Consider the following 17935-nt stretch of genomic DNA (forward strand, 5'->3'; position numbering starts at 1 on the left):
TGTGAATTTAAACCCAGCCAAGGAATGTACCAGACATGAAAGTCAAAAGGACAGTTTTAAATATTACACTGGCAAACACCCATACACATTACTCCTGAAAACATGTATCAGCTTAGGAGACATTGTAGGAAACTGTGAAATGAGTTCAAAACAAAATAATAACAATATGAGATCCAAGGACGCAAGTAGCTTAATAGAGAATGACATGGTGTTATCATACCCAGAAAACATTACATTAGTACTTCGCATATTGGGATTAAAAAGCAAAACAATCAATGAATAAAGCATATGTTTTTCAACCAGCAGGGGAGAAACATAGCCCTAAGAATGTTCAAGAAAAAGACAGGCATTGTCACCAATACCTACAATTCTAAACTTGGGAGACTGAGGCAGGAAGAACATAAGTTGAAGGTCCGTTTGGGATATACAGTCAGACCTTGTCTCAAAAGCCATAAAAGGAAAGAAAAAAAAGTTACAAAAATCATGATGCAAACCATAGAAAGACATAATTTTGAGAACTGAGAAGCTACAAAAAGTCCCTTTTATCTTTAGAATATCATAAATGTTGTTCTTTGCTTTTCAGTTATAGCAGTTTAACTACTATAAACCTTGGCAATAAACAATAAATATTATATATAGACAGTACAATCCATAAAGGGAATATTAGGAATTCAAGACACAGTTTACAAAAGCAAATTTAGAGATAATGTTCTCAAAGGTGCTGGTCCAACATCTAAGTTTTAGCCATAAAGGCAACAAAACAAAAAGGAAAAGGTAAATAGGTCTCCCAAGTTAACTTTTTTTCATTTTCATAACAAAGACACCAGATTATGTAAAAACAGTTATTCAAAAATAAAGTACTGTGTATTGTATGTACAATTAGGCTACTGATCAACACAAAAGTTAAAGATAAAGTTTACAGCTGAGCAGCCATGGCGCATACCTTCAAGTCCAGCACTAGGGAAGCAGAGACAGGAGGATCTCTGTGGTCAGTGTGGTCTACAAAGTGAGTTCCAGGACAGCCAGAGAAACTGTCTCAAAAAGATTAGATGGATAGATAGATAGATAGATAGATAGATGGATGGATGGATGGATGGGAGGGCGGGCAAATGGGCAGGCGCACGCTACAATGATTTTCTCTAAAGACAGGAACCAACTGAAGAGGTAAAGCACAGAAACGTCTGACATTTCATTTGACACCTGAGTACTTACTCACATCCTCACATTATGTTCAGATGGTCACTACTTCTCAACAAACATAAACACGGATTCAGACAGACAAACACACAGAGTATGTGTGATTCTCTGTCCAGTTTAGGAACAACAGAATTTCTTGCATACCATTTTCTTTGTTTTCTATTATATAGTCTACAGACTAAACACCAACCTTCCATCATGGTATTTCAGAAAAGATGTGGTTAATTAAAAATACTCAAGGCCTTGGGCCTTAGACACACAGGAATATAAAGTTATCCATAGTCGTTACCTCCTTTGGGCCTTACAACAGTCTTACAAACCAGATTTTAGGAACAAATAAAGAAAAATTTTGAAGGCTTAAATGATTTGCCATCTTCTCTCCTCCCTTTCCCTACCAAAGAAAGAGAGAGAATATAAACTAGTTAAGAAAAAAAAAATTCAGAGCCGGACGGTGGTGGCGCATGCCTTTAATCCCAGCTCTTTGTGAGTTCGAGACCAGCCTGGTCTCCAAGAGCTAGTTCCAGAATAGGCTCCAAAGCCACAGAGAAACCCTGTCTTGAAAAACCAAAAAAAAAAAAAAAAGAAAGAAAGAAAGAAAAGAAAAGAAAAAAGAAAAAAAATTCACAGCACTGCAATCTGAATGCTTTCCAAATACATAAGAATAAAAGAAAAAAGTTAACATCGAAGGTCAGTTGTAGCAGGAATTCTAATAAAACCCAGAGTCAGAAATAAGGCGGTGGGAGCTGAAGGATGAGAGAAGCAATACAGCCAGCCACTAGAGAGACCTTTAATCTCTACCAATGTTCAGACCAAAGAAGCAATCCTGTCCTCAGACTGTCTCCTCCTATAGCACTGAGCTCTTATCTCCTTCCGCTTTGTATTCCTCTCTCTGTCCAGCCAGATCACTCCAGTCTCCACCTCTCAAGTGCTGGGATCACCTTTGTGTGCGCTCTGCTTCTCTTTTAGACAGATAGCTTTGAACTAACAAGAGATCCCTCTATCTCTGCCTCCCCAAATTCTGGAATTAAAGGTGTGAGCCACCACTCCCTGGCCTCTAGGGGCTTAGCTCTGCACTCTGATCTTCAGGCAAGCTTTATCTGTTAAAACACACATAAAAAAAATATCACTACAGTCAGTCACTTTGGAAAACAAATTGACAATTTTATAAATTTAAACAGGCACTTGCCCATATAGCCCAAAATCTTATCCTAGGTTATTACCCAAAACAAATGGAAATACATTTTAATAAGGCATGTACTCAATGGTCATAAAAAGTTTATTCATAATATTCGGAGACAGTCCAAATTTCTACTAAGTATTAAAAGGATAAAGGCAGAAGTGAGTGACATGCCTATAATCCCAGTACTCAAGATGCCTAGCAGGAAGGTCATCAAGTTGGATGACTACCTGAGCTACATGACCTTGGGTATAAAGTAAGATTCTGTTTCAAAAAGAAAATTAGAAATAAACAAATAAATGAAGAACTTTATTTCCACACCTCAGAAATTCTACTTCTCACATATACCACATGGATAAAGCACTCAAGTATGTACAGGAAAGAAACCAGACACAAAAGACTGTGGATTTCAAGAGTCCATTGAACTGAAATCTTAGAAAAGCATAATTATAGTAACAGACAGCATGAGGTGGTTGTCAAGGTTGAAAGAGAAGCACTGAACCAAAAAGAGGCAGAAATAAACTTTCATAGAGTGACGGACATGTATGAGGACTGCAGTGTTTGCTGCATCACCATAAATATTAGACATAACTCATTAAAATGCTATACAACTTAATGAGGCCTATTTAAAAATTCCATAATACACTTGGCTTTTTAGCATAGATATTAACCAAAGATCTCCAAAGAATATGAAAAGTAGTGTTTGAGAGGTACCTTAGTTAACAAAAATATAGGACTCAAAAGCATCCCTCATCCTATTTGATTGGTCATGCAGGTAGACAGATAAAGTGGCTGAGCATCCAGCCTAAAGACTAGATCTCTAATAAACATACAGATGATATAAGGTGGTGATCACTCAGATTATAAACTAAATTTTACATCGGCTATTTAATAATAAAAATGATGTATTTATCTAAAAAATGGACAAGAAATACACAGTAAAAGTAGATAATATAAACAAGAAATACCAAATTAAACACACAAAATCACTCTCCACATTTGAAGTTTTACATCATAGCTTTAACTTACCTAATTTATGGACCTGTTCAACAATTCAACAGTGTGTGGACTAAGCTTTCCCTTCCTTTCTACCACCATACAAATTGACTCAATAGAGTATTTTTACCTAAGTATTTATATTATACAGACACAAGAGTCCTTTTCTGTATAAGTAATTCTGTAAAGTCTGTAGAATATGAAGACACCACAGAAAAATACAGTACTTACATGTGTGCATATAATTACAAACTACAAAAATCAAAATTAGAAGGAAATTCCCAATAAGCAAATTCCTAGCCTACATGTTGAGCATTATTTCTGTCTTAGACAGCACATCAGCATTTACTTGATCAGCTCTCAGGAAACACTCGCTGTTCAGCACTTAACTTACCCCTCTTCTGAACCCAACCTTCTTTCACAATGGTAACATCGCTCATGATGGCTCCCCTCTGAGCCCCCAACTTGGAGAAATGATGCTTTGCAGGATCAGTTTTAGGATTTGGATTCTTTGCTGCTGCTGCTGCTGCTGCTGCTGCTGCTTCCCACTCTCTAGTGATGACTCAGCCTGGAAGGAAGTATTGAAGAAGAATTTCTTTTTTTCCCCATTCTTGAACTCACATAGCAATAACAAACAACTAAGCCTTTGTAAATGCCTTCATTTGACCTGACGTCACATAAAGTCTAATTTTTCACACATGAGGTGCTTATTTATTGAACAGCTCTGTAATGACGACACTGCTCTGGTCTTGTGACAAATGTGACATGACAGTGACTGGAAAAATGTCCTGACAAAACCATGTCAGACCTACACAAACAAACAGAAAGCATGTCTCAGAACATATACTGAAATGACGGGACAAAGAATAAAGTTAAGTGGCTCAAATCCCTCTAATTTCAGATAGTTATGTCAAAGTACTTTATGTAAAATACAATGTGCCATGAAACTAATGTTTATATAATCCGCCTTGCTCTAAAAATATTTCAGGTAGATTACATTAAGTACACAACATTTAGTAATTTTTTTGGTAGATAAAGAAAGTGAAACAAAGGAAATATGAAGTAAAAAAGACATGACAATAACTAACTGCTCATCTATCATAATCTGATCATCTTCACAACTGTATTAGGGCATTATTAATTTCACAGAATGGAAAAAACGGGGACTCACAGAGAAAAGGTAACTTGCTAGACTTCAAGGTAGTAAACTGTAGAGCTAAGTTCTGAATTCAGAATGCCTGACTCTGAAGTCTGCTCTCTTCATTTCAAAACTCTACATGTGAAAGATGAGCCAAATTTATGGAATAAAATGTTTTAGGAAATTTGCAAATTCAAAAATATGACAGGTTTCAATGCAACAGTATCTGTAATATAAAAAAAAAACAGAATTGCTCAAAAAGAAATAGAGTGTTTTCTAAGACAAACAGTAGAAATGTATGCCCTGGGTCTTTATATGATAAATTCGGAGTAAAAAGGCTTTCATATATATATATATATATATATATATATATATATATATATATATATATGGCAATAAGCTTAATGAACTATTTATTATTATCCCTACCAATCTAAGAAAAAAATTGCTTCTACATTTGCAAAAATATGGACTAGATATGCTGGTGTTAGGTGGCCAAGGACAAACGGCATGAACTCTAGGTAACTAGATAAAAAAACAAAAACGGACATCTAGAGTAACTATACTACTCCATGAAGTTGGGTTTTCATAAATAGTACACAGCATTAAATTCAACGTTAAATTCCCAGCTAGTACTGAACTAAATTATAAGTTTTCCTCCAACACATATTATATGTGAAGCCTAACTTTTTATCAATCAGTGATTAAAACTAAACATTCTCTGAACAATCTGACAAAGCCTACATGGCTCAATAGAAGACCACCCTGTCATGGGCTATACAAATATGTTACGTGCAATACATAGGAGAAAGGGCAGAACTACTCAAAAGCATAATCATGGGGACCTGTTGCCGCAGAATAAAGACAGATGCTGCAATCTGGGTCTCTTTCCCAAAATGATGATTGTTTGAAAGAACATTAAACTAAAAGATCTGGAAAAAATAAATCGTTTGTTCAGGTAACTTTGGGGAAATTTTATAATTCTGTCTTCCTGACACATCTCTCCTAACATTAAATATTCTAAAATGAGATATAATTTACCACCAGCAATTCCCACAATGAATACTGCCAGGAGTATTTAAAGCAATACAAACTTCACATTAAAAACAGAACAAAAAAATTAATAAAAGCCCTAAAGTATAGCATTCAAACATCATTTTAGTTTGATTGGGATCATATCTGAAAAACCCAAGTAACTGCATATTGTATAGCTAAATCAAAGGGTTAACTCTGTATATTGTATAAAGAATTTTACGTTAAATACTGTAAAAGGCTAGTGAAAAATGACGTCATCATCATAGCTGCACTCAGCTCTTCTCACTGGTACTATTTAGACAAATGAGCTCAATTTCTAGTAAGATTGTTTATTTTTCTCATTATAAAACTACAATCTGGACAAAAGAGAATTTATATCATTCTTGGGAGTAAAAGTAGAATAAATATTAGAATAATATCAAAAACAATATATCAAAGAGATACTTCCAATTAAAGTAAAATGTGTTGGAATACCCTTACGAAGAACGCTGAGAGGATGGAAGTCTTCCTGAAATTCAACAAGATCAATCAAATCAAATAATCTTATTTTATAATGGATCTGTTTCTGAAAACTAATTTCTTGGACAGAGAGAGACAAAAAAAATAAAAAAAAAAGAGATAGGGAGGGAGAGGCACGGAAGGGAAAGGGTGGAAAGAAGGGAGGGAGGAGGGAGGAAGGGAGGGAACAATCAATGAATATATGTTTTTTAAAAAGCTTTTAAAATGTACATTAAATTAAAGCAGCAAGTTTTACAAACTTTATTAGGGCCACTGCACCTAACTGTTAGAGAAGGTCTTATTCCATCGCATTTGAAACAAGTTATCAAATTTTACCTATAACCACAACTTTCAGTTTTAAAACCTGTTCTTGTATCTAAAAGCTAAAATGATATCTTCATTAAAGATAGTTTTTAAAATGTAATCATTAGATTAGCAGGAAAGGCTGTCTTTAATATGTAAAAGCAATGCTATTGGCTCCTAAACAATAAACATATTCTCTGGTTTGATTTCCTAAGTGGCAATGCTCCTGTTCCAGTCTTCTAGTCTCCTGTTAAGTCACCCACATTTCCATAAACACTAGTCCACAAGATGAGCTAAAGTTCTGTCACCTGTTTCCAATGGTAAAGCAAACTTGACCCTCCTCCCATAGTAACTTTTGTAGAAATATGCTCTCTGCAGACTCTCTCCAGTGAGTTAACATAAAATTTGGTTTATTTTTAAGTTTATTGAATTAAATATTTTAGTGCTAGATAATCTAATTTTTTATCACTTATAAAAAGTTACACACAAAACTCATAGTGAATTCAGTAGTAAAGTTATTTTCATTCATGATTCACTATTAGAGAATATAATAACTTCATCTGAATATCATTTTATACTATACAAAACCTTTCCCATCTTTAATTCTACTGAATCACAATATAAATTATTAAAGCAATTTGACTGTGCCTGGCACTTATTCAACAAATACAGAATTAGTGAATAAGTAGATGAATGAACAAAGATGTAACAGCTTTAGATAATAGAGAATAAGCTATGCAAACAAGTTTAGTAAGTCAACAGCGAAAATGGCAAGTTGCTATTTTTAAAACAAAAGTAAGTTTAAACATTATGGAAGCAGTTACATGTAATTAAAATTCCTGTATGTTAAGTCATGTTTCCGATGGCCTTCCATAAAGTGCAAGGACTAGACTATATTAAAACTATCCTATTTTTTCTTGACATTTTAAATCACTTTGTCTTAAGATCATCAATTTTCAACTCCAAATAAAAGAAACCTTAATGTACCCAAAATTATTCATTATCGGAAGATTTTCTTATTGATGCTTTAAATAATTTTCAAGACTTCAGCAACCAGTCATGCAATTTAAAGCAATAATATCAAACATGCTTTAGAATGTCATTCACTCAAAAAATGTGAACTATACCAATACTTATTCAGTCAATAAATTATAATATATATGTATATACTGTCTACTTGGTGACAAGAACTAAAATAGCATCTTAAATCTTTCCCAAGCCTATTATATATTTGCTATCCAAGATCTTTCATTTATAACCCCTATTGGATTCTTAATTATGAACCTAAGAAAAGTGTGGCCAAAAGCAATAATGACACTATTTCCCACAGTTGCCACACACAGGGACAATCAATAAAAGTAATCACCTGCAATTAAGGTCTTCCATCAGTTTCATCTGCATTATACGAAATAACAAAATATAAACTGTCAAATGTAATTAACAAAATGTTTTAAAGTAAACCAAAGAAAATAAAAGTATCAAGAAAACTATCACAAATGAACATAAAACTAAACTTAGATTGAAAAGCACGCAGTAATTCTTTCATACAAGTGAAAAGACACAGTAATTCTCTTTCATACAAGTAAGTGCAAAGTTCATATGTAAATAATTTCCTGTATGTCAGCTACCTCTTTTTTGGGGGAGGGGGGGAAGGGGATCTCTGAGACCTGTAAGCCTGACAACCATGGAGCTCACTAAGTATCAGGAAGTGTCCTTGAACCTGACTCAAACCCCCAAGTGCTGGGATTAAAGACATGATCCGTCAAACCTGGCTTCATACATGCTTATTTCTAAATTAAAATCCATAATAACTTTCTTTAAACTATAGTTGATCTTTGGCTGTAAGGTTCTATGCTATCATTTTAGACTTTATGATAGCCAAACTGAATTAATAAAAGAATTTAATTTTAACAACTGATATTTTAAAACATAAATGATGAGCAAGAAGAACTACTTTAGATTCTATGTAGTTTCAGATTTTAGTAAGTATATTGTAAGAAAAATCTAAACCAGGATGAAGCACATGACTGCAATCCCAGCTACTCTGGAGGCTGAGGCAGGGGGATCACAAGTTTGAAGCTAGTCTCATAAGTATAGCAAGTTCAAGGTTAGTCTGGGCCACTTGGTGAGACCATGGCTCAAAATAAAAGCATTAAAAGGGAGAATCTGTCAAAGCTGGTACAATAAACAAAATCCTGCTTTTGATCCCCCCCAAAAAAGAGAAGTAATAACACTGTAGTTTTTTTTCTAAAACCTGCAACTTTTAGACAAACCATCAGATCTTTCAAATTGTTAATTCTTAAAAACCAACTCTATAAACAAAAATACACATACAAAAAAAAGCATTTTCCTCTTTTTCTCTACATCAATGTACAATCTCAACCAATGTACATCTCAACATGTCCATTATTAAAAAGCTTGTGCTAGGTGATATACCTAATAGTCTGACTTAAAACACTGATATGTTTATCCTCTGCTTCATGTAAACCAATAAAAAAAGCTATTAAGACAACCCCTTTTACTTCTAACGTAAATTGTTGCTTAACTGTATATGAAGACACCTAAGATAACTTAGGGCTACTAAAGAACACTGGCTCAACTGGCCATTTAATTCAATATACACACAGAATTCTAAAATCTGCTTCAGGCACCTCTCAACTGTAAAATGGAAGTACTTAATGTACACACATAAAACCTATCTCTAGTCCACTAAACGTCAAGAATTACTGGCAGATTTTCCCCCCAGGATTAGAATCCCTGGCAAAGTTCTTCTCAAAGTTTTCTTTAGAAAAAGCAACAGACAGACCAAAAAACTTTATTAACTATTTTCAACTCTGCTTCATTCAGACTGGTACTGATAATGTCCCTTTAATTCTCTGTGTCTCGATTTCCTTAGCCACAAAGGAAATGTAGCATTAGATATTCGATAGCTTTTTCATAGCTGATAATTAGGATTCTTCACATTGAAATCTACAATTGACTTCATACAGAAGTGGCATTGCAGATGACAATCATGATTATGTACAGCTCCTATCCTCAAAATTTAATATACAGTTAAAACAAAGCATCAAGTAGGCAGGCATTCAACTCAAACCAAATCTGGACTAATCTCCATTATTGGCTAAATTCTACCTTCCTGTTCGAAACTCCCAGACATCCAGATATAGTCAGGGACTTTCTTAATATAGAAGAGATAAATTCTCCTCTAAACATCTTTTGTTTTCTTCTATAAAACCTTTTTAATTTCCTTTCAGAATACAAGAAAAATTACCCATTTAGAAATACAAAGTACATTAAGGCAATAATTTTTAAATAAGTATATTTGAATAGTTTTTTAAGAACTAAAAGCATATTTATAAGCCAAAAGGTGTATTAATCTATTCTCCAACTATTTGAAGATTTCCTAGGAGAAGTAAATGTACTTCAAATTTGATGAAAGATGCTACAATAAACTATGTAAACATTTGAGGTATTTATTTGAAACAACTAAAATGAAAGAAATATTAGCAGTTTAATCAATATAGCTTTTAAAACTATATTAACTTGATCCTGTGGAACTTATTATAGTATAGATCATAATATAATTATATATATATATACACACATATATAATTTAGCAAAGTCACTGTGGACTCTAAGAATGAGTACAAACAAAGCGTTTCAGAATAGGAAATTTTAAATGAAATGATTTTTATGCTGTATGGAGTGTTTCTTATGTAAAGTTCACTTTCAAAAGGGCATCAAGATTGTTCCGAAGATTAGATGAATTACAATATTAAAGTATATAGCAATACCTGGCACATGGCAAGTGCTCAGGGGTTAGTGGCTAGAATTAACTGGAAACTAAGTCTAGTAATATTAGATATTAAAGACTTTAATGACACATCTGTTAATAGTAGTCTACCTTAGAAAAGAATATGCTGCATTAAACCAAAACTAAGAATGCAGAGGATGCTGAAATATGGCACTCAACCGCAACTTTTAAATATTAACACAAACCTTCCATTAAAAATAGTTGCATTATTAATTCAAGGTAACTTGAAAATGCAATCAAATGTAAAATTAACCAAATAAAGTAATTTTTGGTCTTGTATTTAATTGAAGAAATTCAAAACGATCCCAAATTGGTCTTCTTTTTAATGCTATAAACTTAATCATTATAAAGCCAAGATCTTGCTAAATTATGACTCAGATCCAATTAACACATTAACAGGAATCACCTTTTCATCCCAGGGATAAAGTCTTGAACTTATAGATACTACAAAGTAAAGTATTATTAGTTATCTCTTCATAAAAATATGCAAAGTTGAATTAAAAGCTAAACTTGTAAACAATGTATGAGACAAGTTCCCCTTTATGAAGATGCCTAAGCATTTAGAAATTTTCACATTAAAATCAAAACCTGGAGTTTAAAATTCCTAAACCCCTACACTGAAATCCATGCTTTGTCCCTGAACTTTAATCAAAAGACTTGAGATGCACAGTCCTACAAAACAAACTTTAATGATGGTATCTTCTGAATGAAGTGCTAAAACCTTACCCCTCCAAAGCATAATCCTCATCTTACTATTTATACAGTGAATTGAACCTTACTTAAAATGTTTTAGCTGAAAAATTACATATACAAGCTTGTACTGTTGGTACATACCTATAATCCCAACACTCAGGAGGCTGGGGCAGGAGGATCCCTAGCAGGCCAGCCTAGGCTACAGAGTTAGTTTCATAGACACCTAAGCTACACAGGGAAACCCCTCTATTCCAAAATCACAATAAATACATTACAAATATAAAAAAATCCAAAGATTTTCAAGTATTCTTTCATATACAATGCAAAACTACCAATGTTAAAGTTAAAGAAAAATAATTTTAAGTTGAAAACTATTCACTCATCAGTACAGAAAACCTAACTGTAGGGGAAAATGAATAACAAATTTCATAATTTTTGTAGTAATAACTTTTAAAAACTAAGAAAACATGCTACTGCAAATATACAAAACAAACAAAACCCTACACCTACACTCATCCAAATTTGTCACATTCAAATGACACTTTAAAATTAGAACCTCAAGATACTAGGGTCATCTCTGCTTTTCAGAAAGTTATTAAACAGAATCAAGATTTCATAATGACAAAAGGAAGAAAATCTAGTCTTGACCTGCACCTTGAACGCAGTTTCTGGTCATACAATCTGGAAAACTAGTAATTCATGAAGATACTTTTTCAAAATGTTTTGAATAACCGTCTTCTGGACCATTCAGACCCATCTTCATGCCCTGAACCATATTTATTGGACGCTTCCACCTTTGGCTTTTTCAACTTTTTCCTAAGTGAATATATAACTTAACAGGAGTACCTACCATAAGCAAATGAAGTGGCTGTTTAGAAATTTATATTTCTACTAAAAAATATGACCGTGCTTTACCAACTACGGAACACATGTCTAAACTGATGATCTGAGACAACTGTCAATGTTTACATATGAAGTCCTTGTGCTGTATCCCTTTCAGGACACACCAAACGTGTGATGACTCTATCAATAACAGAAATTAACCGATACAGATTCACAGGTTTTATTGTTGAATTTCTACCTGTAAACTTTATCAATTACCATCCATCAATGTTTTTAAGCAAAATCACACTGGTGAAATGAGTTTTATTTTCATAACATTCTTTTGATGGAGATATGAGAGAATCCAAGCTTTAGCTTATGGGTAAGCATTTTTTTTCCTGCTTTCTAAAGATAACAGTAAACACCACTACTGTAAAAACCTGGCCCTAAAGTGAGTCAGTTATCTCTAACCTAAGTGTAGATTCCCAGGAAATCCCACACAAGGGGCGACCCCGCCTCGGCACCAGGGCTATCATTGTCACCAGCCTAAGCTTCAACTTTGGGCTTCTAAAGGGCCTCACCAGCATCATGGCTGATGCAGACCGATGCGCAGGAGGCGGAGGAGGTGGACAAGGAAGAAGCTGGTTTGTTTACTTGCAGCCTGAGCCGCCGCCGTCGCCGCCGCCGCCAGCGACAGCATCAGTGGATCAGCCAAACCCAGCATCTTCCGCACATTTCTATTCTTAGCACACAACTCCCTAGCGGATCAAAACCCCACTACTATTAAAAACACAGACCAGACTTGCACGTTACCCACCTCGCACACGCACACCCGCACCCCATCAGCACCGTCCTCTCCCGGGCGCCGGCGGGGTGCGGCGAGGTGGGGTGGGTAGCGGGAGAAGGAAGGAGACCCCGGGGACGCCGGTGCATCCTCGCCCGCACTCCCGCCACATGCGCAGACGGCCCCTCCCCCCAACCCAAACACCGACTCGCCACCGGCTGCTGGCGTTACATAACCTCGCTGCCGCCCCCCGCCCCAGCCCGCCGCCCCCTCCCCTTGCCGTGCAGCCGGGCGAGTTAGGGGTGAAGAGGCCGGGCTCGAGCGAAGCAGAGCCCTAGGGCGCCGGGCCGCACGACCCAGACACGCAGCACACGGTACCGCTAGGCCGGGAACACCCCCTCCCCGGCCGTCCGCGTACAGCCACCGTTCCCCCGCCCCCCCAAGCTAGGGGGTGTCGGTGTCACCCACGCGGGGCATCCCCCGGCCTCCACCTACACACCCATAGCCCCCAAGCCTCCGGAGGTAGGGGGAAAGCCGGTCCCCCACCCACGCCCCCGGCGGCCGCGGTGACACCCAGACGCCCCCGCCTCACCCACCCGCGTCGCCGCCGCCCCCTCCCGAGGGAGGCAGGAAGGGAGCCGCGGAGCCCTCGGGGAGTTCGACGAGGCGGGGAGGGGGGCGAGAGCTGGGGGCGGCGGCTGTTACCTGCAAAGGCGGCGGCGGCAGCCCCGCAGCTGCTCGGGCGGTGGCGGAGGATGGAGCGGGGGGGCGGGGGGAGGAGAGGGGGCGACTCGGGGGTCCCCCTCCCTCCTCCTCCCCTCCTGTCCTCCCCCCCACCCCGCTGAGCCTCTGGCCCCCTGGAGCCCGGTGCTGCCGGCGGGAGGGGAGACGAAGGCTGCAGGGGAGGGAGGGAGGGAGCCGGCCGAGCGGGCGGGCCGCGGCGCTGGAGCGGGCGGCGGCGGCGGCGGCAGCGGGAGGAGGGAGGAGGAGGGCGGGCGGCGGCGGCGGCGCGGGGAGGAGGAGGAGGCGGAGACTCTACTTGGGAATCGGATATCGGCTACAAATTCAATTCATCACCAGAAAACACCGCTCGGGTGGGGGGCCGGGTCCAGGTGCCCGGCCTCGGGGCGGAGGCTCCGGGCCGAGCGTACAGGGCCTGAGACCCCGGACAGCGGCCTCGCCTCGGGGACCCGGCAGCCGCCTCCCCGCCCCCTCCTTCCTCCCACCGGGGGCTGCCGCCGGAGCTTCTTGCCGCCGCCGCCGCGGGGCTTGTTGTTGACTTTGAGGAAAACTCCTGACGTCAGGGGCTGGCTCTCCGCGACTGGCGGGAGCGGCTTCCCCGCGCCCCGGCCCCTGCTCGCCGCCTCAGCTCCGCGCCCCAACCGGGCGCTCGTCCCCAGGTTGCCCCGCGCCCCTCAGACCCGCGGCGACCCGCGCCCCTCGGCTTCCTCTCGCGAGAACACCTCCCCTAGCAGCCCGCGCCGCGGGGCCGCTGTTCCCGCCGCCGGGAAGTTGTGGGTTTCCCCGGGCAGGGTGGCCCTCGACGGGGCGCCCGAGGCCCCGGACGGCTTTCCCCGGACACCCACCGCACTGGGACGCCGCGGGGGGTGCGGGCCCGGGGTGAGGTGAGTCGCTCTCACCTGTACCTGGGCGAGGCAGACTCGGGATCGGTGCAAACCAGGTATCTGACTATCCCGGGAGACGTGGCCGTCCAGTCCGAGAGCCAGCCGCCACCAGTGGGCTGGAGGTGGCAGTGACATCCCGAGCCCCTCAATCACCTCCTTGTGTGGGGTGTTTGACTTTGGGGCATTACGAAGACGTTTCTTTTGAAGTTCATGGCTGAGGAGACTTAGTACAGTGGAGACTGGTTTTTAGAAAATGACCGTATTTTACCACATAGCACCCACTCCTGGAAGTCATAAAAGTTTACTTTTCCTGATACCGTTCCAGCACTTCTGGAAACACCTCGCGAACCGATATTAATCCTAGTGGGTCTAGTCTTTTGGAAGAACCCGTTAGTCTCTCCCATTGTAAGAATGTGTTTGGTACCTTGGGCTTCTTCCTGCATACATTTCTGTCGCCTGTCCCTCTTCTCTAGCTCTGATGTTTTGCACTACACCCCCATGTCTATACAGTGCATCATGTCTTCACATGCTGCACAGTTACCAGTGAGCTAGCTGGGTCCCCATCAGGTCCAAAGTCACTGGTAGTGGTGTGTGTCTTCTAATGGAAGACTTGGATCCTCGAGTTGCAAAGGCTGGATTGGGCTGGCAGGTTTCAGATGTTTATAGCTCTAGCCAGAGAACTGTAGTTTGTGTTTCTGAATGTTAAGAAGCAGAACCAAATAGCTCTAAGAACGTATATAAAGACTTACTGCTCTGGCTTTGGTTTCCAATAGCCCAGAACTCTTGAGGCTCAACAGTTGGCTCTGTCAACAGTAGTGAGCATCAGCTAGGAGGAGTACAGCTTTGAGTTGTTGGTGTTGGTACCTAGTGACAGACCTGCAGTCTCTGGACTTCCATGGTCCATAACTGCCGTGACCGCCCTCTCAGCACCTGTTTCTCACCACCCACAACCGCTTATGTTGGTCTCGACTGTTTGGCTGCTGCCGCTACTTGCCATGGCTTGTTGCCACTGGAGCTGTGCTGCCTTTTCCTCTTCCTGCTACTACTTCCGACCACTCTACCCATGGTGAACATCCCAGGGAAGCGTGGAAAGACCATTTGAGAAATCCTTCATTGGGCCTGATACTGCTAACAAACAAACAAACAAACAAAAAACAACAACAACAACAAAAAAAGACATTGTCTTTTAGGGAGTGTGGAAATGAAGGATTGTATTTGTACTACTCAACACAGCGTTCAGTTCCACCAGCCACAGGCTAGCCTGTTTGGGCTGCACAGAGGAATCCTGTCTTGCCAAATTCTGAATAATTCACAGACTTAAACATTGGTTTACTTATTCATTAATTCAATACTTGTTCTATGCTACTTTGTAACAAGACTTGCAGGACAGTTGTCCTTTCTTTTAAGACATAGATGCTGACCAGTACCATCTAGCCTGAAAGTACCCCTTAAGAATCACTGAGTTGGTGATGTAGCTCAGTTAAAAATAATTGATTAAGGTGCACTAGGTCCCAGGTTCAATACCCAGCACCACAAAACAGTTCACAAGGTTGGTCTTGCCTTGAATACTGCTTTCAAAGGCTGGTACAGGTTATCTAAAACAATTGTGGTGACTGGGGAAAGACCTATAAAGCAGGAGTCATGTGCTTTCTCCTTTTCCCATAGCTCCTGAAAGTCATGAGTACAAATGAGTAAGTCCTAATTCTGTTCAGGTTGTCCAAAATACACATTTCCAACATTATCAGACCTCTGACATTAGCTGTTGGCAAAACGATGGGGTTTCAAGTTTCATGTGTATAAAACAAAAATGGGTCAGATTTTTATTTTATAACAGCCTAAGATGCTTTTTTTTTTCTTTTAAGAAAATATTCCCTTTGGGGATGGAGAGATAGCTTCATGGTTGAGAGCATTTCCCTACTCTTCCACACCCACGTCAAGCCGCTCACGATGCCTATAACTCCAATTCCACAGACACACAAAAAAAATAAATATTTTTAAAACAAAATAGTCCTTATAATAGCAGTGCTACAAATAATGGCAAACTCTTACCCCACAAATCACCAACTGTACTTGGCGGAGGGGGCTAGGTTGATCCTGAGTGTTGTACAGAACCTGAGTCTTGTACAGTTAGACAAGCCCTCTACCTCTGAACTATATGCTTGCACTTGCCCATGTATACCTGCTCTCTCCCCCTCTCTCTTCTCCCCTCTCTTCTGCCTTTTTATTTTTTGTTTTTTGGAAACAACGTCTCTCTGTGTAACCACTCTGGCTGTTCTGGAACTTTTCTCTGCAAACCAGGCTGGCCTCAAACTCACAAGCATCTGCCTGCCTCTGCCTCCCAAGTGCTGGGATTAAAGAAATATGGCACTTCCGCCCGACTTGACATCGCATTTTTTTAACAAGGCTGTTTCAATGTGAGCTTTGCTCTCTGCTACTATTCCATTCAGCAGTGAACCAGTTACTGTAAACTCACCATCGCAGAATTGTTTGAGGGGTTCTTTTAGTGAACATACCAAACAGTGGATTTCATTATATCTTCATACACAGATTTCAGGTACTTTGTTATTATATCTTCATACACAGATATCAGGTACTTTGTTCATTATATCTTCATACACAGATATCAGGTACTTTGTTATTATATCTTCATACACAGATATCAGGTACTTTGTTAATTATATCTTCATACACAGATATCAAGTACTTTGTTCATTATATCTTCATACACAGATATCAGGTACTTTGTTCATGGTCTTTCCCCCCATTACCCACTCAGTTCTACCTCCTCGCCTAAGAGTCTCCTTTTACTTTCAATATTAAAATATATATTTACATCTAGTTTCCATATATGAGAGAAAGCATTTATCTTTGTGAGTCTCACTTATTTCCCTCAACACAATGCCTTCTGGTTATACCCATTTTCCTGCAAATGATATGTTTGTTCTTTATAGCTGAATAAAACTCCATTATGTATATATACCACATTGTTTTTATCTGTTCATTCACTAATGCAACACTAGGGACATCCCATGTCTTGGCTATTGTGAACAATGGCTCAATAAATACAGGTGGATTTAGGTATTTCTATGATGTGCGATCAGGAGTCATGAGGCTGGATCACACGGTAGTTGTATTTTTAGGGTTCTTTTTTTTTTGAACTGCCATACTGTGTTCTGTCTATACCTCCCCTCTTCATCCTCTCCAGCATTGGTAGTTGTCTATACCTCCCCTCTTCATCCTCTCCAGCATTGGTAGTTGTCTATACCTCCCCTCTTCATCCTCTCCAGCATTGGTAGTTGTCTATACCTCCCCTCTTCATCCTCTCCAGCATTGGTAGTTGTCTATACCTCCCCTCTTCATCCTCTCCAGCATTGGTAGTTGTTTGATTTCTTTGGAAGAGGCAGTGTACATGCTCCATATTCCCTTGAGACGGGCTCTCACCGAATTTGCTGCCAGCAATCACCATATCTTCACCCCATCCTGTGCTGGAGTAAGAAACACACAAGACCACAGTAAGCAGCTGGGGATATGGACTCGCGTTCTCATACTTACCAAGCAGATGTTCTTTCTTACCCACTGAGCCTTCCCTCCAGCCCTTGCTTGCTTGATGATAGCCATTCTGACGCAGGTGGAATGGACGTAATTACATTTACCTGGTGGCTGAGGCTGTTGAACACATTTCATGCATTTGTGCTTTTGAAAGATCTCTGTTTAATTGGTCTGCACATTCCATGTGCTATGGTCCTAGCCTGAATAAAAAGGACAAAGCAAGCACAATACCAACATTCATCTTCCTCTGCTTCCTGACAGAATACATCCCACCATCTGCCTCAAGCTGCTGCCATCATGATGT

At 39.8% G+C, this 17935-nt stretch overlaps 2 protein-coding genes across 5 annotated transcripts in view; one reads left to right on the forward strand and one right to left on the reverse strand.

Moving 5' to 3' along the window:
- Positions 1 to 13823, reverse strand: part of Akt3 (AKT serine/threonine kinase 3) — a 248082-nt gene extending 234259 nt beyond the window's left edge. For 2 of the 4 annotated variants that reach the window (XM_041635418.1, XM_041635416.1), the window contains exons 1-2: positions 13163 to 13822; positions 3765 to 3938 (exon numbers count right to left, since the gene is read on the reverse strand). In XM_041635418.1, coding sequence (XP_041491352.1) covers positions 3765 to 3810 — 46 coding nt within the window. In that variant the 5' untranslated portion in view covers positions 3811 to 3938; positions 13163 to 13822. Of the gene's footprint in view, positions 1 to 3764; positions 3939 to 13162 lie in introns of all 4 variants that reach the window. The other 2 variants (XM_041635417.1, XM_041635415.1) reach the window with 2 other exon arrangements.
- On the forward strand, positions 12628 to 13929 carry LOC121435779 (basic salivary proline-rich protein 1-like). Its single transcript, XM_041635241.1, has 3 exons — positions 12628 to 12759; positions 12984 to 13427; positions 13762 to 13929. Exons 1-3 carry the CDS (start codon positions 12628 to 12630, stop codon positions 13927 to 13929), a joined length of 744 nt encoding a protein of 247 aa, XP_041491175.1.
- The last annotated feature ends 4006 nt before the right edge of the window (positions 13930 to 17935 follow it).

Source organism: Microtus oregoni, unplaced genomic scaffold (assembly GCF_018167655.1).
Source record: "Microtus oregoni isolate MIOR12 unplaced genomic scaffold, Mior012 000047F_ref0000412, whole genome shotgun sequence".
Lineage (NCBI taxonomy): Eukaryota > Metazoa > Chordata > Mammalia > Rodentia > Cricetidae > Microtus > Microtus oregoni.